We start from the raw sequence: 27,064 nt of genomic DNA on the forward strand, positions 1-27,064 counted from the left end.
CCAGAGACAGAAGTAACCCTGCCGAAGGTCTCACAGCTCTTACTTCAGACTCTGATCAAAGCACTACCCCACATTTCAGTGCCCAAATGAGCTAATCTGAGTTCTGAATCAGTTACTCCTCCTCATGCACTTTTAACATACAAGTCAGAAGGGCCATCCCTGCCAACCCTAGGGAGATTGTAAATAACGTATCTACTAGTTTTAAAACATTTACACTGGGGTTTTGATTTCATGGAAATAGCAGTGCTCATTGGAGAGAGAATTGACTTTGAAGCTGATCAGGTACCATCTGTTACCCTGGCATCTTCCTTACCAGCATCCTAAAAGTTTTCAGATTGCTCTGCCTTGCCCCAACCAGCCAGAGAGACCCAGTGATAAGATATGAAGAATACAATTCTCAGAGATTGCAGAGGAACGGGCAGACCAAGGGAAGGCAGAGGAAACCCCAAGAGGACCGTCCTGCCTACACTCCCCTTCTCCCCAGCATTTTCCTCAGTGCCCTTGTTACCTCTCTGTTCCTCAGACTGTAAACGAGTGGGTTGAGTATTGGCGTGAGGATGGTGTAGAAGATGGAGGTGGTCCGGTCTCCAGCTGGTGTCCTAGACCAGAATGGCTGCATGTAGCTAAAAATGGCTCCCCCGTAGTAGAGGCACACCACAGTCAAATGGGAGGAGCAAGTGGCCATGGCCTTCTTTTTCCCCTCGGTGGAGGGCATCCTAATGACAGCCATGAGGACTCGGGCATAGGAAGCCACGATGACTCCAAGAGGCATTAGCAGCATGACCACACAGCAAGCGTAGACCAGGTCTTCAAAGAGGGAGGTGTCAGCACAAGAAAGACGCAGCAGTGCAGGGAACTCACAGAAGAAGTGGTCCACCACCCGAGGGCCGCAGTAGGAGAAGCTGAAGACCACAGCCACGTCGATCACGCTGTCTGCCGCCCCACCCATCCAGCACGCTAAGGACATGAGACAGCAGACCTTCCAGTTCATGAGCACTGGGTACCGCAGGGGGTGGCAAATTGCCACATACCTGTCGTAGGCCATGACCGCTAAGAGGAAGCACTCGGCTCCTCCTACCATGACCACCAGGAAGATTTGAGCTCCACAGCCTCCCCAAGAGACGGTCTTATGGCCCGAGAGAAAGTTGGCTGCCATCTTGGGCACCACAGTGCACATCATGGTCAAATCCATGATGGAGAGTTGACTGAGGAAAAAGTACATAGGGGTGTGCAGGTGAGCATTGGCCTGGATGAGGAGAAGGAAGAGGACATTGCCAGCAAGGGCAGCAGCAGAGGCCAGAAGGACAAGAGAAAAGAGGAAGAAGCCATATGATGAGTGGCTGAACAGGCCTGAAAGGATGAGGTCCGTTACAGAGGTGTGATTCCAGAGTTCCATGGTGATGACCCTGAGAAACAAAGCAACCAACCAACAAACAAAACAGCTTGTCATCCTGGGCTGTTGTGGAAAGGTTGAGTATACAATGAGATCCAGGTCCCCAACCCTGGGTTATCTATCATACAAGGAAAATAATTGTCTTCCATTTCTTCTAAAAGGCTGAGCCTAACCTTCTGATCAGGGCCCCACCCTCTCCTCCTGCAGTGAAAATCCATTTTCTCTCAGTTGCCCTCAGTGGTTACCAAGCAAAATTTGATCATTATGTCTATTGAAAGACTGGAGGGAGCATTTTCACAAAGGCCGGGAGACCAAAAAATGCAAGGATAAGAGAACGGGTTTTAAGTGGCAGGTGAATAACTAGATTTCGGAAAGGGGGTGGGCATAGATTTAAGAGGGAGGGTGTGAAAGTTTAGCCAAGTGAGAAGTTAGAGATAACAGTAAACACAAGACACCTTCACTTCTGACATCAACTGCAAGTTTGGAGGGTTCTCCAAACCACCCACAGTTTGATACTTTTCTAGAAGGACTAACAGAACTCACTGAAAGCTGTTATCCTCATGTTACAGTTTATTTCAGCTAAACGGTACAGATTTAAATTAGTCAAGGGAAGAAACATACAGGGCAGAGTCAAAGAAAGTGTCAAATGTGGAGCTTCCAGTTGTCCTCTCACCATGGAGTCAGGACAGTGTAACTTTCTAAGCATCTGTGTGTGACAGGACACACATGGAGCTCAATATTGCCAACCAGAGGTGCTAATCTGAGTCCCGGTGTCCAGAGTCTTTACTGAGGCTCAGTGGTTGACAGCCCATATGGCTGAGGTCAGTCTCCAGCCCTTCCAGGCAAGCTGATGTCACGTGACTCAGAGCCCAACCCTAAATTACACTGTTACTACCAGCGTGGCCACACCCACCCTAAGACTACTGGTGTGCCAGCCCCTACCTTAATCACATTGTAACACCGTCCAGTGTAACCCAAAGCCCCCAGGCAAAGACACTCCTATCAGTCCTGACATTCCAAGGGTTTCGAGATTACCTTCCAGAAGCCAAGGGCAAGGGCCAGATCTCTTTTGGGGCAAACTTAAATTCTTTGACACCCAGAAATGATGCGAACTATTAGAGGGACAGGAGTGAGAGAAGGAGAAAGAGCTAAACATTGATATAAAATACCTGCTCTGCGGCAGAGCTAAACGTTGATGTAAAATACCGTTTGTGTGCAACTTCAGAAATGCCTTTCTGCACCTGTCCCAACTGTCCATCCCACTTTGTTAGGTGGGCTGTGGGGTATGTGAAGGAAGGGGTGGGAGGCTTGCCTGTGCCACAATCACAGATTAACCAAATGGCACAGGGCCAATCCTAGAGCACACATCCAAGGCACATTCACCGATTTACAAAGGAGGGAACGGGGCAGTGCTCACTGCACACATGGTGGGCTTCTGGGGGTGCTTTGTTGGAGAGTGTGGCTTCTGGTAACTTGATGTCACACTCAGAATCCAAGAATGTCCCCTAATGGAAATTGGAAAGGCTGTCAAAGAGAGACAAAGAATATTAAAACAGTGACAGGAGGATGATGTTGATGAACAGAAAAGGAAAAGCAAGACTAAGACACACAGAGGCAGCCTAGGGTCCTATTTTCATGATTCTGTCATGGTTATGTCTCTGGGATATCTGGGATGATGTTAGAGATTCATATGCCTTGGTCCCAACCCCTGAGTTTCTGCTTCACTGAGTCTGAGATGGGGCCCCATCATATGTGTGTGTGTGTGTGTGTGTGTGTTTTTCTGATAGGGAAATGGCTTCACATGCAACCTGTGTGTATATGTCTGCTCTTTTCTTGGCAACAGTGAGAAGCCTTGTGCAGTCAGACGATCATGGAAGCAGATGGGAAAGCTTAGGAGCTAGAGAGCTGAAGACATGCAGTTACAGGAGATGTAGCCACCACAAGAAGGTGCATTCTGAGGTCAGCACAGCCCAAAGCATAGAGCATAACCGTGGATCCTAAAGCAAGATGGGCACATGTGTGGCAAGGGATCAAAAGTTCTGCCAAACAACTTGGGAACTCATTCCAGAGACTGAAGAATAGAAGAACAATGATAGAAATTTTGCCCTAGAAAACTAGGATTACCGTCTTCCTGGTTCCTCATGTTGTCAACCGTTGTCAGCTGGCAGCAAGGAACTTTCTGTATATCCAGCCTGACTCTTTCCAGGCTGAAGCCTGAATGCAGACCCCCTTCTCTCAGTTTCCCACCCCCTTTGATCCCTCATCCATCAGGTCCTCCCTCACCTCCTTCAGCACCTACCACCATCAAAAGGCTCCCCACGGTTCACCTACCACTCCACCCAGGACAGGTCGGAGCCAAGAAGTATGCAAAGATCCAGTCCTCAGGTCAATCCTTGAGCAAGTGGTGAGCCAGGGAAGGCTCCTTACACATATGCTCCCCACAACTCCATGGTTCCAAATAAAAATTTAGAGAACTATCCAAAACCTTCTCCTGTTTCTTAAAAAACTGAGGATGAATCATGTCCCAAGTTTACACCTCTAGTTACAGAGTGGATGTCTCAGGGCACCCAACCCAGCTCATAATGAGCCTGGGAAACAAACAGAAACTCCACCCCAAGGATGAAGCCAAAATTAATTAATTGGCTTCAGGACAAACTTCATTCCCCTTAGGTCTGGCTCTGAAAAATACCCCAGACACCACCTAAAAGAAAGAAGGAGGAACCTGTGGGACATCCCCTGACATCCCCACTTACACCTTCCTAGTGTGAATCTCCACCCTCACCTTGCCCGTCACAGGCTGGGAGAGAACAGGATCACCACTGAGTGTCAGAGTGAATATCTACCCACAACCTGGGAGTTTTGCTATGAATGAGAGGACATGGAGTTTGGTCAGTTATTCTGTGACCATTGTACTCAGTCGATCTCTTGTGCTCATTGGTTGTTCATTGTTCATTCAACAAATTATTGAGCGCCTATAAATGTGAATATATATCACTGACATTTGAATGGTAAAACAATCATACATTTCTGGAATAAACTCCACTGTTAGTGATCCTTCTTCTGTATTACTGGATTCAGTTTGCTAATATTTTGTTTAGGATTTTTGTTTCTATTCATGTGGGAGATTGCTGGTAATTTTCCCTTCTTGTAATATCCTTGCCAGGTTATATCAAGGTGAAGCTAGCCTAATAAAATAAGTTGGGAAGTGATTTTTTCTCTTTCTATTATCTAGAAGTTTATAAGATTGGTGTTATAAGTGTTTGGAGGAGTCACCCTTGAAGCTTTCTGTGCTTTTCAAATACATCCTTTTAATTCATATGGAGTTTCTTCTAAGAACTACTGTTTTAGTTTCCTCACTGCTAAAGCAAATAACCATGCAATGGGTTGGCTTAAACAATGGGAATTTATTGGCTCATGGTTTTCAGACTAGAAATTCAACCTCAAGGCATCATCAAGGCCATGCTTTCCCTGGAAGGCTGTGGTGTTCTGGGGCTGTGGCTGCCAGTGATCCTCAGTCCTTGGCTTTTCTATCACGTTGCAATGCACATGGCGGCCTCCCCTGGCCCTGCCGTTCTCCTCTGGGTTCTGTTGGCTTTCAGCTTCTGTCTTTCCCTCTGGTCTTCTCTCACTCTGTGACCTTCCCTGTAAGACCTTCACTAATGATTAGACCCACCCAACTCAGGTGCACACTTTAACCAAAGTAACTCATCAAGAGTTCAAGAGCTAACACCCACAGGAATGGACCATCCCTAGGAACGTGTTTCTCTGGGTGCATATATCCAAACCACAGCCACTAAATGCCTCTTATCAATATAAATATGCTATTTTTTTTTCTTTCAGTTCAACATATGTTGTCATTTCCATTCTGACTTTTTCTTTGACCATGAGTTATTTAAAACTGTATTTATTAATTTCAAATTGAGCTATCTGGATATTTTCTAGTTGGTTCACTGTTATAGATGACGGCCCCAAATCAGACAAGTTCCTCCATTTGAAGGTTGGCTTGGGTGAACAAAGCAGCCACGTAGTGGCTTATGGGGCAGGGGCAGATATTTTAGAGGCGGAGCATGCAAAAGACATGCCAGAAAGAGCCAGGCACGAGGTTTCTTACCCTAGCTACAATGCATTAAATCCAGTCCAGTCAATTTTTCTTAGGCTTAATATGAGCTCCTTTTGAGAAGGGCTTCTGCTCAGGCATTAGCTTGCTTCTCCAGGCTGATGAAAACCCTGAGCTCTGCTGTCACCAGGGTGATTAATGCCACCAATGATTCCACAGAAGGGTAGACTTTGTTCAGCCACAAAATCTGTTTATTGCCTGTCAGGTCCACCCAGGTCTTCCTCACTGCCACCAGCTCAGCTGAGCCACTGTTTTCTTTTACCTGTACTATTTCAATAGCTTTCCACCCAGGCTCCTCTCCTCCTCTATTTTTGCCTTTTTTCATATTCATGTTGTTATGCTGCAGCCTTGATAATATTTTTTTTCTAATGTAATTTTATTGAGATATAGTCACACAGCATATAATTCATCCGAATCATATAATCAGTGGCTCATAGTGTCATCACATAGTTGTGTATTCATCACCACAATCAATTTTAGAACATTTTCACTACTCCCCCCAAAAATAATAAAAATAAAAAAATAAAAATAAGAAAGAACACCCCAAACATCCCATACTCCTTATTCCCCTCTATTATTTGTATATATTTTTTGATAAAAATTTTAAAATGAAGACCAGGTCCCATATTGCCTTCAGTGGTGTTTAGTTTCCCGTGGCTACTGTAACAGATTAGCACAAATGTGGTGGCTTAAAACAACACAAATTTATTATCTTAGGGTTCTAAAGGCCAGAAGTCCAAAATCAGTTTCACTGGGCTAAAATGAAAGTTTGAAAGGGCTGGAGATCCTGGAAGGGAGAGTGCATTTCATGCTTTTTTTCAGCTTCTGGTGACCACCTGGATTCCTTAGCTTGTGGCTCCATCCTTAGTCTGCAAAGACAGCAGCCGTGTGGCATCTTCAGCTCTCTCCCTGCTCCTTGGTCACATCACCTTCTGCTCTTTGTCATCTAATCTCCCCCTGCCTGCACTGGGCCTGCCCAGATACTCCAGGATGACTTCCTCATCTCTAGATTCTTAACTTAATCACATTTGCAAAGTCTGTTTTGCCATATTACTTAATGCTCACAGGTTCTGGGGATCAGGATGTGACATCTCTATGAGCCATCATTCAAGCTACCGCAAGTAGGTAATTATCCTTAGTAGAAACTCTTAGTCCCTGGCTTATCCTGGCTTCATCTGGCTTCTGTCACACTCTCCAGGCTCCTCCAATGTCATTCAAGGGGAACAAACTTGAGACAAAATGAGCAAAAGCCGCACTAGCTTTCTTTCAATTCCCCCAAATGGGCTAAGCTTCTTGTGAGCTCTGTGCCTTTAACCTGCAGTTCCAGCCCTTTGGAACCCATCGCACATACCTCCTTCCACCTCCTAAGCATCTATCAGGTGTCTCTATAAATTACTTCATCAAAAGAAAGCTCCCATTCTAGTGCTCCTATATGAGAGAGTTAAAAGAGTAGACCAGCAGTATGCAATTTCACTGTAGATGACATAATTGTGATTAGATAATTAATGTTGCAATTGTTTGTTTATTTCTTTCTTTTCTGTAGGAACAATGAGGCAGACACTGAGTCTGACTTGTTCACAGTTTCATGCTTAGCTATTTACTCTGTGTATGCCACATATTTGAAGAATGCATGAACAGAGACCTGCAGATCCAATTGAAATGCATCTCCAGAAACAGCCAGACACAGGGCAGGCAGTTCTCCTAGAGCTGGACCCTCATCCCCCCACCCCGCCCACCACCAATGGGGTAGACACACAGGGCTGCTATGAGTCTCTCCTCCACATGGCACAGAGCTCCCCCAGCTGCCTATGGGCTGGAGCTTTGAGCTCTGCTGCCCTTGGCAAGAACTGAGGCTGCAGCTTTGCCAAAGGGTGGTTGGTGGTCCCAGAGGATGGTAAGTTTGCTTATTTATAGGAGATGTCACCACTGACTTGATAGAAGAGAACTGATGATCAGATGGCAAGAGTGATAGTAATGGGGGTTTTCTACAGATATCAGCATCAGAAAGACCCAGAGAGGATGTGCTGTTGTCTTGGGACATTCAGGACAGCAGATTGTCCTTACCTTCCCCAGACTCTGACTGTGGACTGGTCTATCAGCACAACAAGTGCCTGTCTCTCTATATCATTCTCTGTGTGTGTGTGTATGTTGTGTGTGGGGAGAGACGTTTCAGGAGATTGAATTCTTTATATTGTTTTACAGGTTTTAAAAAATAAGTTTCACTTCTTTGTTTGTCAGTCTTCTATGACAAATGCTCCACAATGGGTTGGCTTAACAATAGAATTGTATTGGCTCACAGTTTTGAGATAAGCAGAAGTCCAAAATTAAGCTATCAGCAAGGCTTTGTGGGCAAGTGATCTGTGTCTCAACTAATAAACTCTTCTATTTTATCACAAAAGAAGCCTTAGATGATATGTAAATGAATGAGTGTGGTTTTGTTTCAATAAAACTTTATTTACGTATATGAAAAACCCAAAGTTAACATCATAATCAATGGTGAAAGACTGAACCCCACATCCTAAGATCAGGAACAAGGCAAGGATGCTTCTTTCACCACTACTATTTAATGTTGTACTGAAACTTCTAGCCAGAGCAATTAGGTAAAAAAAGAAATATAAGGCACCCAAATTGAAAAGTAAAAAGTAAAACTTTCTCTATTTGCAGATTAAATTATTCAATATATTCAATATTTCAAACAATCCACAAGAAATCTACTAGAGTTAATGAATGAATCAGCAAAGTTGTGTGGTACAAGATCAATACACAAAAACTGTACTGGTTTTGATATACCAGCAATGAACAATCTGGAAAGGAAATCAAGAAAACAATTCCACTTACAATGTCATGTAAAAGAATAAGAAACCAAGGATGTGAAAAAGTTGTACACTGAAAACAGCAAAACATTGATGAAAGAAACTAAAGAAGACCTAAATAAATAGCAAGACATCCCATGTACATGGATTGCAAGACTTAATATTAAGATGTCAATTCTACCAAAATGATTTATAGATTCAATGCACTCTCAATCAAATTTCCAGCAGGCTTTTTTTTTGTTTTTTTTGCAGAGATGAAAAAGCCAGTCATCACATTCATATGGAATGGCAAGGGGCCCCAAAGAGACAAAACAATCTTAAAAAGAAGAATGAAGTTGGAGGACTCATATGTCCCAATTTCAAAACTTACTGCACAGCTACAGTTAATCAAAACTGTATGGTACTGGCATGTGTACAAACATATAGACCAATGGAATAGAATTAAGAGTCCAGGAGTAAATCTACTCATCTATGACCAATTTACTTTTGACAAGGTTGCCAAGTCCACTTGTGCCAGTTTGGAACTGTTATGGACCCCAGAAGAGCCATGATCTTTTAACCCAATCTTTTTGGGTAGAACCTTTTGATTGAATGTTTCCATGGAGATGTGACTTACTCAAATGTGGGTGAGACCTTTGATTAAATTATTTCCATGGAGGTGTGGACCCTGCCCATTTAGGGTGGGTCTTGATTAGTTCATTGACGTACTTAAGAGAGCTCAAGAGCTGACACAGATGCTGACACTTGGAGCTGCTTGGAGATGCAAACAGAAGGATGTTTGGAGGTGCTAAGCTAAGTGATGAAGCCCAGAGAAGCTAAGAGAGGACACCCAGATGCTTAGAGAGAAATGCCCTGGGAGAATGAAGCAAGGACACACAGGAGCTGAGAGAGAGGAGTGAGGACAGAAGCCCAGCGTTGTTTTGGAGAAAGTTGTTTTGAAACACAACCCAGGAGCAAAGATCCAGCAATACCAGTCACGTGTCTGCCCAGATGATAACGGTGTTCAGATGTGTTTGGCCATTCCTCAGTGGAGCTTTAGCAAACTGGAACACCACTCAATTGGGAAAGAATAGTTTTGTCAACAAATGATGCTGGGAAAACTGGATACCCATATTCAAAGGAATGAAATTTAACCTCAACTTAACATTGTATACAAAACTTAACTCAAAATGGAACAATAAATTAATATAAGAGCTAAACCATAAAATTGTTAAAACAGAGGGGAACATCTTCTGGACCTTGTATTAGGCAATGAATTCTTAGATATGACATCAAAAGAATGTACAATGATGAAAAAATAGATAAATTTGACTTCATCGAAATTAAAAAAACTTTTGTGCATCAAAGGATATTATCAAGAAAGTGAAAGACAACCTACAGAATAGGAGAAAATATTTGGAAGACTTGTATCTGATTAGGGTTTAATATCGAGAAGATATAATAAACTGCTACAACCCAACAACAAAAACAAAAATAACCCAATTTAAAAATGAGGAAAGGATTTGCCTAGACATTTCTTCAAAGAAGGTATACAAATGGCCAATAAGTATATCAAAAGATGCTCAATATCATTAGCGATTAGGGAACTGCAAGTCAGTGATTAAGGAAATGTGAATTGAAACCACAATGACACGCCATTGCACACCCACTAGGGTGGCTATTATTAAAACAAACAAACAAACATAAAATAACAAATGTTAGTGTGACTCCCTAGAGCTTCAAGAAGCTGAATGAGCCCAAACAGGATAAAGCCAAATAAATGCATATTAAGACATCATATCCAAACTTCTGAAAACTACAAAGAAAAACTGCTGAAAGTAGCAAGTGAGAAAATACACATTACTTAAAGGGGAAAAACAATTCAAATGACAACAGATTTCTCATAAAAAAAACCATAGAGACCAGAAGACAGAACATTCAAGTGCTGAAAGAAAACAACTGTCAACCCAGAATTAGATAACCAGTGAAAATATCCTTTAGTAAGGAAGGTAAAAACACATTCCTAGATAAAATGAAATTAAGGGAATCTTTCCCAGAAAACCTGCCCTAAAAGAATGGCTAAATGAGGTTTCCTAAACAGAAAGGAAATTATGAAAAAAGAAATCATGGAGAGAAAAAATACAGGAAGAATAAAACTTAAGGTAAACACATCAGAATTTATTTTTATCCTCTTGAGTTTTCTGAGTTTTGTTTGACAGGTAAAGCAAAAATTATTACATTGTCTAATGTGGTTTTCAATGTATTTAGAGGAAATAGTTTAGACAATTATATTATAAATGAGGTGGATAAAGGGACATAAATGGTGTTAAACTTTCTCTACTTTCTTGAACTGTCAATACCAGTAGAATTTCATAAGTAATGTATATGTAGGGTAATACCAGAAGGAACCACTAAGAAAGCAATCAAAAAAGATAAACTCAAAAACACCAGATAAATCAAAATGAAACTCTAAAAAAATGTTCAAGTCACTCACAGGAAGGCATGAAAAATAAAACAGAAATGAGAAACTGAGGGAACAAAGAGGAAACAAAATATAAAATGTCAAACTTAAGCCTAAAATACCAATAATTACATTAATTAAAAATGGTCTAAATGCATCAATTAAAACACATAGATTGGCATAGTTGATTAGAAACATGGCCTGATTATATGGTGCCTACAAGAAACTCAGTTCCAATATAAATATATAGGTAGGTTGGAAGTAAAAGGATGGTACAGAGTTGGGGAGTCTCTAAGACCGTACTCACTTTCACACCAAGTGCAAATACAGAGGACCCTAGGACCACCCTCAGGTTCAGTAATTTTCTAGGACTCACAGAACTCAGGGAGCCGTTTTGCTAATGGTAACAGTTTACCACAGTGATAGGATACAGAGTAAGATCAGCAGAGAGAAGAGTTGCATAAGGCAGGGCCCAGGAGAATTACAAGCATATTTGTCCTGTGTCACTGTAGACAGTTGTGTAGACAGTACTTCTTTCTCTCAGCAATGATATATGACAGTACACACAGAATATTGCCAATCAGGGAAGTTCACCTTACTTTTGGTTTCCAGAGTTTTTACTGGGGCTCAGTCACATAGATAAAGTTGACCAGCCACTTGGCTGACCCTAGCCTCCAGCCCATCCAAATGTAGAACTGATACTGTATGGCCCAAAGCCCCCACCAAAAGGCACATTGCTATCATAGACTATCTGGTATGGCCCAAGGCCCCCACACAAACAAAGAAACTCTTGTCAGGCAGGACATTCCAGGAGTTTAGAGATTTTACCTCCTAGGAGCCAAGGGCAAAGGCTAAATCCCTCGTTGTACAATCCTTTATGGCACAGATGGAAAAAACATAGCATGCAAACATGAATCAAAATAAAGCAGGTGTGGCTATACTAGTATCAGATAAAGTAAACTTCAGAGCAAAGACATATACCAAGGAGAGGGAGAAACATTGCATAATAATAAAACAGTCAGTCCACTAAAAAGACATGGCCATCCTACATGTGTATGCAGCAAACAAGAGAGAAACAAAATATGCAAAGCAAAAACTGATAGAACTAAAAGCAGAAAGACAAATAGAAGATTCACAGCTATGGTAGGATACTACAAATTCTCAACAATTGATAGAAAAATAAGGATATAAAAAATTTAAACAGCACATCAATAAACAGACTCTAATGACCCTTAACCACTAACAAGAGCATTCCACATTCTTTTCAAGTAACTATGGAACATATACCAAGATAGACCACATCCTGGGCCATAAAACAAACCTCAACTAGTTTAAAAGAATTGAAATCACAGAGTATGTTCTCTGACCACAGTGGAATTAAACTAGAAATCAGTTGTAAAAATGGCAAGATGAATATCTCCAAACACTTGGAAACTAAACAGCAGACTTCTAAATAATTCATGAGTCAAAGGGGAAGTCTCAAGGATATTAAAAACATATACTCAGATGAATGTAAATGAAAATACAACAAAACAAATTGTGTGTGTCATGCCTAAAGCAATGCTGAGAGGGAAATTTAGGTCACTAGATGCTTCCATTAAAAAGAGTAAAAGTATCTTATCAATAATCTAAGCCCCCATCTCAGAGGCATCTCTAGAGGCAGAGAAAAATAAACTCAAAGCAAGAGGAAAGAATGAATAATAAAGAGCAGAAATCATTGAAATTGAAAACAGAAAACAACAGAGAAAAATCAATGAAAAACTTAATGGATAAAATTAACAAACCTCTAGGAAGGCAGACAAGGAAAAAAGAGAGAAGACAAAAATTACTAATGTGAGCAGTGACACAGGGCTTACTACTACAGACATCAAAATGATAATAGGGGAGTACTATAAACAATTCCACACACAAATTTAGCAACACAGATGAAATGGACAAATTTTTTGAAAGTATAAGCTACCATAATTCACCCGAAATAAAATAAATGATAAATTTGTCATTGAAAACCTCCCAAAGAAGAAATTTTGGGCCCAGGCTGTTTCACAGGAGAAATCCATTAAAGTTACAGAAAAATAACACCAGTTCTACACAACCTCTTCCAGAAAACAGAAGAGGGTAGAATGTGTTCTAATTCTTTCTATAAAGCTATTGATACAGTAGTGAATTTAGCCTCCAAAAAGAGGTCTGGTGTTTGTCCCAGCTCCTGGGAGGCAACCTCTTAATCTTTGGAATTTCCCATGATAGGAAATTCTACATCTTGGTATTATCTTGATGACAGGGTGGGGCCTGCCACACCTGTAGATTTAGGGTGGGGGACTGGCCACACAAGAAAAACTAACCTTGTGATTAGAGGGTTGGTGTTTGAGCCACATCTTGTCAGCCAGAACTCCTCAATTTCTGGTAAGTGAGAGGGATGCAGACTAAGTGCAATCATGCGGGCACTGATTTCACCAGTCATGCCTATGTAGTGAAACCCCATATAAACTCAGGACATTCAAAGTTTGGGTGAGCTTCCCCTACCGATTAAATAAGTTGCTGAGCCAGGAGGGTGATGCATTCTGACTCCACATGGAGAGGATGCTGAAGTTTGCATTGAGACTCTTTCAGACCTCACCTGGTGTGTCTCTTCTTTTGAATTCTGAATCATATCATTTTACTATAATAAAGCTATTGTCATAAGTAGAGTACTTTCATTGAGTAGTGTAAGTTATTCTAGTGAATAATCAAAATTGAGGGGATGGCAAGAACACGCTAATCTGTAGCCAGTTGGCCAAAAGTGTGGGTGGTTTAGGAACCCCAAACTTGTAACCTGTACCTGAAGGGTGATCTTGTAGAGGATTCCTCTTAACTTGTGGAGTCTGGCCCAAATCTGGGTAGTTTGAGTCAGAATTGAAGGAAATTGAATTGAATTTTAGTTGGTGATTGAAACCCCTATTTGTAGCTGGAACTTATTAAAGATTTACAGTGTTTATAGCATTATTAAGCTGATACCAAACAATGAGAGACAAAAGGGATGAGGAAACTTTGGGAGTGGTGGTGATAGATATGTTCAATATCTTGATTAAATGATGACAGGCAACAACAGAACAAAAAAGAAAACCAACAGACCAATATACCTCACGAATATAGATGCAAAAATTCCTAGTAGCTAGTGAAATTGAGCATCTTTTCATGTGATTTTAGCCATTTGTATTCCCTCTTTGGAAAAATGTCTATTCAAGTCTTTTGCCCATTTTTAAATTGGGTTGCTTGTCTTTTTATTGTAGAGTTGTAGGACTTCTTTATATATTCTGGATATTAAAACTTTATCAGATAGGTGGTTTCCAAATATATTCTCCTTTTGAGCAGGCTGCTTTTCACCTTCCTGACGAAGTAATTTGAAGCATAAGAGTATTTGGTTTTGAGAAGGCCCCATTTATCTATCTGTTGTTTCATTGCTTGTGCTTTGGGTAAAGGTCTAAAAAACCACTGCCTACCACAATATCTTGAAGATGCTTGTCTATGTCTTCTTCTAGGAGTTTTATGGTCCTGGCTCTTATATTTAGGTTTCTGATCCATTTTTTAAAAATGCAATTTTAGTGAGATATATTCACACACCATACAATCCCATCCAACGTACACCAGTGTATACAATCAATGGCTCACAGTATCATCACATAGTTCTGTATTCATCACCACAATCAATTTTAGAAAATTTTCATTTTTCAAAAATAATAGAAAGCCCATAGCCCTTATTCCCCCGTACCATTGATCCATAGCAATGGTGTGGTATATTTGTTACTGTTGAGGAAAGAGTATTAAGATATTACTGTTAACTATACTCCATTATTTGCAAAAGGTGCATTTTCCTATATACCACTCTATTATTAACTCCTTGTAATAGTTTCATATGTTTGTTCTAGTCCATGAAGAAATTTTTTATATTTGTGCTGTTAATCACAGTCATCATGCACCACAAGAGTTATACAATCCCATGTTTTAACCTCTGGCTTTCCTTCTGGTGGCATACATGACTCTAAACTTCCCCTATCAACCATATTTGCACACAATTCAGCACTGTTAATTATACTTACAATAATGTGCTACTATCACCTCTATCCATTTTCACACATTTAAATTCAACCTAGTTAAAAGTTCTGTACATCTTATGGAACAGCTCAGTGTTCTCCTAGTCTCCAGAGCTCCAGATCAGTTGATTGAAAGTTCCTGCTTGTCCACTTGCTTTTGGGAGAGAAGTGAGCTCTGCAGCTCCCTCCCTATTTGTTATCGTCCCAGACAGTACCAGCTTTTGATCAAACAAATTTCCCCTCAACTGGTGCAATCTAGAGTTTATCCATCTATTGAATCTTTCAAATTTTAATGCAATATTTTTATCTCAAATATTTTTAATTGATTCTTTTTCACTGCCACCATTAATAGTACACTTCTGACTATTTTTGTTTTACTGTTTTATATTCTATTTTGATGGAAGAACTGCTTTTAGTTTAAGGATACTATTTTAAATTCTTTGTCAACTCCTTTAAAAAATGAATTTTACGTTGATTGAATTACAGTTTTGCATGTTCATTTTGTTGACTATCTTTCTGAGTATCAAATTTTGACTTACATTTTAGATATATTTTTGTTTGTTTATTTTCAGGATCCTTTTGAAGGGGAAATTTAAATTTTAAATTATTTTTATTATTTATTTTTTTCTCTTCCCTACATGTCCCCTTGCAAAAAGGGGTGCCCCCCCCCAACACTGCTCAGTGTTTTGTGGCTCCTTAGGAAAGCCTATAGGCACCAAATCCTGATGCAAGTCTTAAAGTGAGAATTTGGGGTTGCTGGCCACATGATGCTTGCTCTGTATCAGAGCTAAGTTGATGGTCTCCAGGCTCTATCTGTGCTCCCAGGATTGCAGCTCACCATGCAGCATTTGGCAGCATATTTTTCAGGTCTTTTTTGGGGGGGTGGGGTGGGCAGTAGAGTGCTGAGCTCCACTTCATCCCATGGCTTCAGCTCATATGCTTTGTTCCTGTTCTTTGTCTAGCACGGAATCTTGTAGTCACCTTAACTTTGCAGGATCTGGACCTTTCTCTAACCTGGGCTTTCCCAGCTCCAGACGTCGGCAAGTCCATGGTTTTGGCCCTGTTTACTATTTGACATTTCTCTTTTGTCTTTATCCCACAAATTTTCTTATCTTGTATTTGAACCCAGTGGTGTCTTCTTGGTTTCCTCTTTTTATATGGTATCCATTATCACTATATGTTTTACGGAGAGAGGTTTATGATGTGTGATTACACTATACCATCTTGATTCAAAAATCAGAAGTCCTCATTTTTTTTCTTTTTTTTTTTTCAGTTTTATTGAGAGATATTCACATAACATACAATTATCCATGGTGTACAATCAGCTGTTCCCAGTACCATCATATAGTTGTGCATTCATCACCCCAATCTATTTTTGAACATTTTCCTTACACTAGAAAGAATCAGAATCAGAATAAAAAATAAAAATAAAAATAAAACACCCAATTCACCCCCCCTCCCACCCTATTTTTCATTTAGATTTTGTCCCCATTTTTCTTGTCATCCATCCATACACTGGATAAAGGGAGTGCAATCCACAAGGTTTTCACAATCACACTGTCACCCTTGTAAGCTACATTGTTATACAGTCGTCTTCAAGAGTCAAGTTTGGTAGTTTCAGATATTTACTTCTAGCTATTCCAATACATTAAAACCTAAAAAGTGTTATCTATATAGTACATAAGAATGCCCACCAGAGTGACCTCCTGACTCCATTTGAAATCTCTCAGCCACTGAAGCTTTATTTCAGCTTTATTTCATTTCATTTTGCATCCCCCTTTTGGTCAAGATGTTCTCAATCTCACAATGCCGGGTCCAGATTCATCCCTGGGAGTCACATCCTGTGTTTCCAGGAGATTTAAATCCCTGGGAGTCAGGTCCTATGTAGGGGGAAGGGCAGTGAGATCACCTTCCAAGGTGGCTTAGTTAGAGAGAGAGAGGGCCACATCTGAGCAACAAAGATGTCCTCATCTTTTAAAAAAATCCTCTCTCAACTCCACACCCACTTCTCACCCCAGGTTCCCCTACTCTTCCATTTCCCCCAGAGTCAAACATTGAGACAAGATGCCTCTACTCTCTGGATAGCCTCATTGATTCTCTGTCTTCCAGGGCCATCCTGCTAACCCTCAGTCGCTGACAAAGGCAGGTTGTGGTCTGGAGAGATGGAAGACAGTGAGAGAGGCAGAAGTGAAGACTTGGCTTTGCCTACCTCTCATTCCATGTCACATAAGACAACAAATTTAGTGTAAAGGCTGATGTCTACTGTTGTAGGTTGAATTGAGTCTCCCCAAAAGTAATGTTTTCAAATCCTAACCCCTGGTCCTGTAAATGTAACCTTATTTGGAAATAGGATCTCCAAAGATGCAATTAGTTAAGATGAAGCCAAACTTGGGTATTCTGGGCTCTAATTCAGTATGACTGGTGTCCTTATAAGAAGAGGAAAGGAAACAGACAGAAACACAGTGGGGAGAATGCCATGTGACAACAGAGGCAGAGACTGAAGTCCAAGGAGTGTTGGCAAACAATCAGAAGGTAGGAAGAGCCAAGGAAGGAGTCTCCTCTACAGGCTTCAGACTTCTAGCCTCCAGAACTGTGAGACAATAAATTTCTGTGGTTTTAAGCCATCCAGTTTGTGGTACTATTTTAGAGCAGCCCTAGGAAGCCAAGACAAATACTTAAACAAATTCACAATTTAATATGGTTTTCCATGAAAAACATGAACATTTTACTGTCACAGTCTTGCAAAAGGGCCATTCATGTTTGCATTTGTGCCTCATTGCTCTTCTGTGTGGGGTGTGACCACATTGGTGATGTGCTTAAATGGTGTACAACTTTCTGATTAATTGGGAGGTTTTCATCCCAAACGTGACATTGGGTGAGGAAAGGGAAGGGAGGGATATAAAAGCACAGGCAATCCCATTTGGACAATTGCTCAAACAAAAATCTCATAGATGTTCATGGGATTGGGTCATGAAGGAAGAGCATGGGTCTTGGATAGCAGCAGTAGAGAGTGCAGGGTAACCTGGAACTGTGCTCCGTGTAGACTCAGCCAGCCTGTCACTGCCCTCTCCAAGGCCCCAGAAATCAACCCCAGGCACAATTAGGAATCCTGTGGTGCATGCCCACCTCCACATTACACTTTCCTGTATCTCATAGCCCTGGGCTCTCAGAAGCACCATGAAGCATTCAAAAAGAGCGAAAGGAAGATGTAAGTATTGTCTATAAGTTTGATGTGAAATCGACCTCTGTAACATTTGCTTCTGTCAAATGCAGGCCATTCGGATTATCATCACATTTCAGGTCTTTGGATTATTAAATAAGTCCTAACAATGAATGATTCAATCAAAGTTTTCTCTTGTTATCTTGTTTATTTGCTTCCTTCTGTAGAAATACAGGGAAGGCAGGAGCAGGGGAAAGTTTTTTGATAGATCTATCAAATAAAATAAAATGGCTTCCTGCATCGGGCATTGCTTGAAAAGACCCCTTTCCAAGAAGGGCTTTTCTGGAAGATGAAAACAGTTAATACTTGAGGGTTTTCTGAGAAAATGAAACACACCCTACAGAGTTGCTGATAATCAACACCTGGTGATAAAACTAGTTCCAGTCCACTAGAGACAGCTTATCCGAATGGATAAGTATACCACACTAATCAATGTTTATCAGCTCCTACTTTGTAAGCCACCTCTCCATATAAAATGGAAATGTAATGCCAGCCAATCCAGAATATTTTCTCTTTCTTCTACGTTCACCCTATATGAGTTTCCCCTTTCCACTCCCTCAACAGTGCTCCCTTCCACTTTATGAATGGCATGGTGCCCAATTCATGAATCACTCAATAAAGCTGTGAGATCCCAAATTGCATGAAAAGTTTTTCTTTTATCAGAGCTCACTTAACTCTTCTCTTAAGCTTCTTCCTCCATTAAAGAGCCCATCCATTGGCTGCACCCCAGCAAAGCAACAGAACTGTAGGGTTGCATGAGGCCTCAAGAACAACACTCCATCAACCAACTGTAGGACTCCCTTTAGCTCAGCTTTCTTCAATTCTCAGCACTTCCCACTCTGGTCAGGATTGAGTTGTGGGGCAGGATAAAACCCAAGGGAACAGAAAATTCTTGGAATGTGAAGCTTTAAGGGCATGGAACTCTAAGAAGTGGTTTTCCCAATGCTGTTTCCTGGGCTCAGGATGGAGGTGGAGATCAGAGGTATGATGTTCATCTTAGCGAACATCACAGGGAGGGTGGGGCACATGGAGACAGCCCTTCTTCTGCTGTGTAACATCCTGTTGTGCACCCTCCTCCTCCTCTCCTTTTCCCTGGCCTGTGCTCAATGCTTCCCTCTGGGTTTGCAGAGCCCAAATGTGAGGCTCATCCATGTGAGGCCCACCCATCTCCTTCCCAACATCAGAGCTCACCAATCCTATGTGGCACAGTGCATCTACGTGGCTTTTATTGGAGAGTGAGTGACCCATTTGCCCAATCCCCATCAGATGGCTTCCTCACTGACATTTCCCATATGGATCCATGGGCATTTGAGTTTCCAATCTCCACATTAAACCATTCTTAGATGTTTCCATGAAGCCATATCTGATTTCTTTCTACCACTGACAATGTTACAGGGCCCTTCTTTGGGCCTCCATTGTACAGTGAATGTGTGTCTATGACCATATGTGTGCAAACTCTAAAGTACCATCATTTCTGAGTCTCTGTGCATCACAGTTTGTGTTTTCCTGAAGTAGATTGAGATGGGATTTGCCTGCAGCAGTTCTACTGGAGAGTGCACTTGGGATAAAAACCAATGATGGGGGAAGGGAGTTAAGGGGGCAAACTTAGACACAGGGAAAAGCAGCCTAAGAACATTACTGGGATGGCCCTTCACAGTGATCCCAAAGCCAGGCCCTTCAAGCCCCCCATTGATCAGCCAAGAGATGCTGGCAGCTCCCCGAGGAGAGGACAAGATCTCGGGCAATGTGTCTTGGTTCAGCCATGAGCACTTCCTGGAGAGGGACTCATCTGAGAGCTGTCACCAGCCACTATCCAGCTTTGGGCTTCAATTTGTCCTCTCCTCCTTGTAATCCCATAGGCAAGCCTTCCTTACATACCACCCACAATCAACATGGATCTGATTGATTGAATCAATGTTTTCAACTAATAACTGTGGTCAGAGAATGACTTCTATATTCAGCAGAGGATATTGGTTTCCTGGCTAATCCAAACTCCCAAGCCAAGGAACCCATAGTCGCAGGGGCTAGAGCCAACTTAGCCCTGCTCCCTGCCACAGGGACACCTTCCCAGGAGCTTCTTCAGGGCTCCCGTCACTTCCTTGTTCCTCAGACTGTAGATGAGAGGGTTGAGCATGGGGGTGACCATGGTGTAGAAGGCAGAGACCACCTTGTCCTGCTTGGAGGAGTGGTAGGCCTGGGGCCGTATGTAGGTGATCATGGCGGCCCCGTAGAAGAGGGAGACCACGACCATGTGGGAGGAGCAGGTGGCGAAGGCCTTCTTCCTGCCCTCCACGGAGTGCATGTGGAGCACTGCCACCAGGATGCGCAGGTAGGAGGCGGAGATGACGGAGAAGGGCAGGAGCAGCATCATGACACAGCAGACGTAGATCATGGACTCATAGAGGGAGGTGTCAGCACAGGCCAGCTTTAGAACAGCAGGGACCTCGCAGAAGAAGTGGTCAATCTCCCGGGAGCTGCAGAAGGGGAAGGTTAGGGTGAAGACGGCCTGGATGAGCCCGTCCACCAGGCCGAACAGCCAGGACCCTGCCACCATGAGCCAGCAGACCCAACGGCTCATGACCGCCGAGTACCTCAGGGGCTTGCTGATGGCCACGTAGCGGTCATAGGCCATGAAGGCCAGCAGGAAGCACTCGTCGCCCAGGAGCGTGAGGAAGAAGAGGATCTGCAGCCCACAGCCTGTGAAGGAGATGGAGCTGCCGCCCAGGAGGAAGTCCACCGCCATGCGTGGCATGATGGTGGAGACGAGCATGAGGTCCATGAGCGACAGCCAGCGGAGGAAGAAGTACATGGGGCTGTGGAGGCGGGAGTCCATGTGGATGAGGAGGACCATGAGCCCGTTCCCAGACAGGGCCACCAGGAACATGGCCATGATGAGGGAGAAGAGGAGCAGGTGCAGCGGCGAGCGGGTGAAGAGTCCCAGGAGAACGAAGTGGGAGATGAGAGTCTGGTTTCCCGCCCCATCCATTCTTTCTCCTGGAGGGAGAGTTGGTGTCTGAAAGCAGGAGGTTTAAAGCTGGAGTTATTATATTGAGGAAATTACTTTTGCCCTACAGTTACTTGGTTTAGAATACAAGGCATGGCATCTTCAAAGAAAAAACTCCAACAAAAATGAAGGAGTGGTTTTGTTTTGTTTTGTTTTAAACTTCCCAGACTTTCTGGACATAATTGAGAAGGGAATTTTAAGCTATATATTGCTAAAGTGGGCAGATGATTCTGCTTCTGCTAGGAATGGGTCTGTTCTCCAGCCCCCAGGGTTGCTTCTTCTGGAGAGCTCTGGCCAGCCTCACCCAAGTATCTGCTTCTTCAGGAAGAAGGACTAAAGCAGCCAACACATTTATCATCAATGATCTTTATCAGCTGTGTGAACTGGGCATGCTACTTACCCTCTCTGGGCATTTTGCTTATATTACATTGGCATAACAATACTATCTTATAAGGTGATAGTAAAGATTGAATGGGATAACATAAATTTGGGGGATTGAATCATGTTCTCCACAAGACATGTTCAAGCCTCCTAATCCCTGGTCCTATGTGTGTGAACTCAGTTGTAAATAGGATCTTCAAAGACCCTATTAAGATGAGGCCAAATTGAGTTACTTTGGGTCTTAATCCTGTATGAGTGGAGTTCTTGTAAGCAAAGGAACTTTGGACATGGAACTAGAAGCCACAGGAAGAAACAGGGGTGATAGATCACCACGTGATGGAGGCAGAGATTGCTGGCAAGCCACCACCAGAATGCTACAGATTTTAGAGGAGGCATGGCCAGTCAAGACCTTGACTTTGGACTTTTAGCCTCCAAAACTGTGAGACAGCAAATTCCTTTTGCTTTAGCCAACCAGTTGTGGCATCTGTTATAGCAGCCCTGGAAATCTAAGACTGTAAGCAATGTCTAACAGTTTAGCAATGATGGCAACTGACATTACTTGAGTATTTCCCATGCAGAAGCTCCTGGGAAGGTGTCCCTGTGGCAGAGGGCAGGGCTAAGTTGGCTTAGCCCCTGCAACTATGGGTTCCTTGGCTTGGGAGTTTGGATTAGCCAGGATAACAATATCCTCTGCTGAATATAAAAGTCATTCTCTGACCATAGTGGCAGGTGACAGCTCTCAGCTGAGTCCCTCTCCAGGAGGTGCTCATGGCTAAAGCAAGCCACCTTGCTGGAGATCATGTCCTCTCCTCGGGGAGCTGCCTGCATCCTTGCATTTAATCCTAACTACGCTGAAAAATAAGTATGATCATTATCCCCATTTCACAGATGAATAAACTGAGAAAGATGGAGGTTTATTTTTTTTTCAGGTTTATAAGCTCAAAATATTTCTTAAGAAGATTAACAAATAAGAAATTGGAGAAACCCAAAAGCCCAACCACATGATAAAAGAATACGTAGTCAACAGGCTATTCATGCCATTTTAATAGATTAAATGTCAAAATCTAATGAATGTTCTTGAGTATTTCTAAAGACTGGAAAGAAATATGCCAAGATGTTAGCAGTGTGGTTCCTTCTGGGTAGTGGGAGTAAGGGTTATTCCCCACCAACCCCCCAATTTCTTAGTAGTTCATAAATTTTCTACAAGAAACATGAAAACAGAATTAATTAATAGCAAGTTTACACTACATATAGGATCAACATGCAAAAATCAGCAGCTTCCTCATACAATTAATAAAAGTAGTAGAAAAAATATCTTATTTACAATTGCTCCAAAAATGCGAAGAACCTAGGAAAGAGCTCTAATGCTAAATTTATACAACATTACTGAAAGACATGCATTCCTTGGATAGATACACTCAATATTGTTAGTTGTCAGTTTGCTTCAATGTTAACCTATAAATCCCACATTATCCCAATTAAAATCCCAATAGGGAACTTGCAGTTTGAAAATGGAAGTAGTGTTAGATTCCCTTGGAAACCACACTAAAGCAGTAATGGATCAAGAGCAGAACCATGAAGTTCATGTTTTACAAAATTGGGATAGGTGAAGTCACAAAATATCTGTAAGGAACACCAACGGTAGTAGAGATTGAGCAAGGGTGAGGGAGAGAGTAGAAAAAAGACACCAATAACCACAGACCACAAAAGTATTACCTCCAAAGAAAGGGGCAAATCTGAGGGGAAACACCAAAATTCCTGGTTTCACCAGAGGGAGGAAGTGAGCAGACTGGTCCAAGGAGCATCTTTGGACCCAGTTTTATTCCAAGGAGCAGAGGAGATGGAATTGAACAATGATTCAAACATATTAGACATAATTGTGGGAACAATTCTGTCAGTGTGACAGGAAGAGAAGAAATAATTTGTATTGAGAATAGCCCTACATTTCCTAAGTAGCCTGATATCATCCTCAGTACCCAGGGTCCCAAGAATATCGATATATAAAGAACTCCATTTCTGAATTAAAATGGCATATTGAACAAAATTCCCTCTAGAATGAGAGTAACCACAAATACAGTGAGAACAAGAGAGAAGTCAACACAAATGTTTTTTGGAAGCTGGAAGCAAACAGGTTGATGGTAACCATCTTCAGACCTAAGAAGGGTGAGCCCTAAGCTGGCAGTGGGAAAAGAGAAAGGTACATTGACCATACACTACGGAGCACCTCAAACACCCAAGGGATCAGGAATTGGTGGCAGGAGGCACCGACATAAGCAGAGGAGAGGGTGAGGCTGAAAGTGGGGATTGCTGGAAAGTCTCCTGAACCAGCACATCAATGCACAGATTACTCCCCTTTCCACACAGATGGATCCTGCCCCTCTCTCACCTGGGAAGAAAGGAGGAGACTCATTCTCCAGAGCAAGTGAAGCCAAGGGTTCTAGGATCAGGAGTCATCAGCCCAGTTGAATGCAAGGGGATTACCTGAGGAAACTGGGGATACCCCAGCCTCTTCTCCCACTCAGTTCCTGGGACTCAGATTTATTCCCTTCAGGCAAGAAATTTGATGACCTCTACTCCTGGAAATCTGACCGGCCCAGTATGAAACATCTGAAGATAATGATACTGGAAGTTAAAACAAACCCAGGCGTATCACCCAAAGTGAAGCCACAACTGGCATGTCCTACCCACACTGCACATGCTCAGAGCTTCCACTTGGCTTTTTATCACCCCATGCTTTAATATCAGCTGGCAACCAAGGTCAGCAGGCACCTAAAACAAGTTCCATCAAAAAAGAAAGAAAGGAAAACCAGCAATGCAATACGGACAAAGAAAAGAGACTCTGCAGGGAAACAAAAAGTTAAAAAAATTCTTATCAATATGGGATAAGATAGGGAAAGACATTATAAACAGGAAACAAGCATAAAGTGCTGTAAAAAGAAGCATCCAGAATACAAACAGTACTTTAAAAACTAAGCATTTCTGATTATAAGAATTCATCTTACAGATATATTTGCATTTATGTGAAATGACTTATAGACAAGATGGTCTGGTGTACATTTGTTTATAGTAGAAAAAGACTGGAAATAATATAAATACCCATCAGTAGGGAGAAGGTTGAATAAACAATGGATTAATAGGCAATTAAGAAGCAAAATGATGTTGCTTTTTATATGCATTTATAGAATTCTCTCCAAATTATATTGCATAATGAAAAGGCAAGGTACAATTTGGGGACATCAAAAAGTTGGGGTATTTGACAGTGTTGATGGTAACAGAATATTATTAATATAATTAATATCAGTGAATTATATACTTGAAGGTGGTTAAAATGGGAAATTTTGAGTTTCATATGTTACTACAATAAAAAGTTTAAAAAATGCAAGATACACAACAGTGTGTACAGTATAATTGCATATATATAATGTTATATTACATTGCATACTATATAATTATATCACAATTGCATAATAAATATTATAGAAATTGTTATATAATATAATCATATAATTATATCATGTAATACATAATATTGAATATTGCATATATAGATATGTTTAGAAAGGAAATGTGTACATGTGTGTGTGTATACATATATATAAAACCTCTGGAAGGAAACATAAGAAACTATTAATGCTGTTTGCCCTAAAGAAAAGAATAAAAAGAATCAGGTTGCTGATATCTGGGGTAGAAGGAGAGAGTCCCTACGGTATGTGCTTTTAAGTTTTAATATTTGTGAGGCAATCACTTAGTCCAAATAATTTTGAAAAAGAACAACAAAGTCTCAGGACTTGGCTTATCAATTATAAAAATATAGTATAAATTTATATTAATTGAAAGTCTGTGTCATAGTTTGCCAGGCTGCTGAAACAAATATAATGCGGTGGGTTGGCCTAAATAACAAGCATTTGTTTGGTAACAGTTTTGAGGCTTGAAGTCCAAAATCAAATATTGTCCAGGTTTATTGTCTCTTGAAAATCTGTAGCATTATGGTGCTAGCTACTGTCAGTCCTTGGGGTACCTTGGCTTGTTTTTCTGTCTCCCATTACATGGTGATGTCACCTTTATGGTTTCTGTGACTTCCAGGTTCTTTTTATAAGTTCGCCAGTAATTTTGATTAAGGCCTACCCTGATTCAGTTTTCTACACCTTAACTAAAAATAACGTCTTCAAAAGGTCATATTTACAATGGGTTCACACCCTCAGGGACACAGATTAAGATTAAGAACCTTTGTTTTTTGGGGTACATAATTCAAACTAGCATGATCTGGTATTGGTGAAGAAATTAGGAAATTAAAAGAATAAGTCTGTGGGAAAGCCATAAGGACCACACTCCCCTTTGTCTAGTTTATGGATGGATGAGTAGAAAAATGGGGGAAGGAAACAAACAAACAAACAGACAAAGGCACCCAGTGTCCTTTTTTACTTTAATTGCTCTTTTTCACTTTAATTATTATTCTTGTTATTTTTGTGTGTGTGGTAATGAAGGTGTCAGGGATTGATTTTGGTGATGAATGTACAACTATGTAATGGTACTGTGAACAATCGAATGTACAATCTGTTTTGTATGACTGTGTGGTATGTGAATATATCTCAATAAAATGAATATATATAAAAAAAGTGGATGACAGGAAAAAAAAAGAATAAGTCTGGAATCAGTCTCCACATATGTGTGAAAATCCACAATCTGATTTAAACAACAGAGTTTAAAATCTGTAGGAAAAGAATGGTTATTCAATAAATTATCTGGGACAATTTACTACCTCTTTTGAAAAAGCAACAAAATAAATTTAGCATAGCACACACAAAAATAAATTCCTGGAAGATCAAGATCAAACAACTCAATGGAAAAACTTATAGCATTGTTCAAAGAAAATATAGGGGTGTGCATTTACGATCTTGCAAAAGGAATGGGCTCATTAAATAAGGCTTAATAGAAAAAAGATTCATATTCAAAAAATATAAAGAATACCAATGAATGAATAAGAAAAATTATAAACAAAAATGAGCAGTCATTCTCAGAAAAGAAAAAATCCAAAGAAACACTTAAAATATGAATGTTTTCTCTCACTAGTAACCAGAGAAATTTAAATTGAAGGACACAAACATATTTTACCCATCAAGTTAGTACAAATTATTCAATTTGGTAATATCAAGTATAGGGAAGAATCTGAGAAACAAGTAAACACAAATTGCTAAAGGACACCGAGCATAATGATAACCATGGTTACCTCTGAAGAGAGAGTTAGTCCTGGGGATTCTGGTCAAAGACGGTCTCCAGCTTGACCTGGAAATTTTGAATTTTTGACAAGAATGTCTTCCTGTATTCTTTGAGTTAAATGAAGATTATTAAGAGAAACTAACTGATGTATCTGGAAGGTCTTTTCTCTTTAAGCTTGCTCTATATCATTACATTTTTAACACACAAAACAAGTAACTATTATGAAATTTTTGAAGAAAGTAAAAGTAATGCATTCATATTTTTCATAGAAAAAGTAACTGCAGTTGGAAACCAATCTCAGTGTTTCCTCTGGGATGTGGTGGGGGATCCCTTCATGGCCAAAACTGCCTGAAGAAACTCACAGAGTCATAGCAGCTGGAGGAAGAGGAAGGGGTTCTTGAGAATCCATCCT

The 27,064-nt window shown here is 41.1% G+C and overlaps 2 protein-coding genes across 2 annotated transcripts; both read right to left on the bottom strand.

Annotated features, from left to right (window-relative positions):
• Positions 1 to 463: 463 nt before the first annotated feature.
• LOC119520096 (olfactory receptor 2M3-like) lies at positions 464 to 1,396 on the bottom strand. The gene has a single exon (XM_037817853.1). The coding sequence runs from the start codon at positions 1,394 to 1,396 to the stop codon at positions 464 to 466; it is 933 nt and encodes a 310-aa protein (XP_037673781.1).
• Positions 1,397 to 20,085: 18,689 nt separating this feature from the next.
• On the bottom strand, positions 20,086 to 21,036 carry LOC119519744 (olfactory receptor 56-like). The gene has a single exon (XM_037817492.1). The coding sequence runs from the start codon at positions 21,034 to 21,036 to the stop codon at positions 20,086 to 20,088; it is 951 nt and encodes a 316-aa protein (XP_037673420.1).
• Between the last annotated feature and the right edge of the window lie 6,028 nt (positions 21,037 to 27,064).

The sequence above is a fragment of the Choloepus didactylus genome, chromosome 24 (genome assembly GCF_015220235.1).
Source record: "Choloepus didactylus isolate mChoDid1 chromosome 24, mChoDid1.pri, whole genome shotgun sequence".
In the NCBI taxonomy this organism is placed as follows: domain Eukaryota; kingdom Metazoa; phylum Chordata; class Mammalia; order Pilosa; family Megalonychidae; genus Choloepus; species Choloepus didactylus.

What these genes read in the sequence shown, in the direction of transcription:
- LOC119519744 (XM_037817492.1), bottom strand. Translation starts at nt 21,036, where the DNA reads ATGGATGGGGCGGGAAACCAGACTCTCATCTCCCACTTCGTTCTCCTG.
- LOC119520096 (XM_037817853.1), bottom strand. Translation starts at nt 1,396, where the DNA reads ATGGAACTCTGGAATCACACCTCTGTAACGGACCTCATCCTTTCAGGC.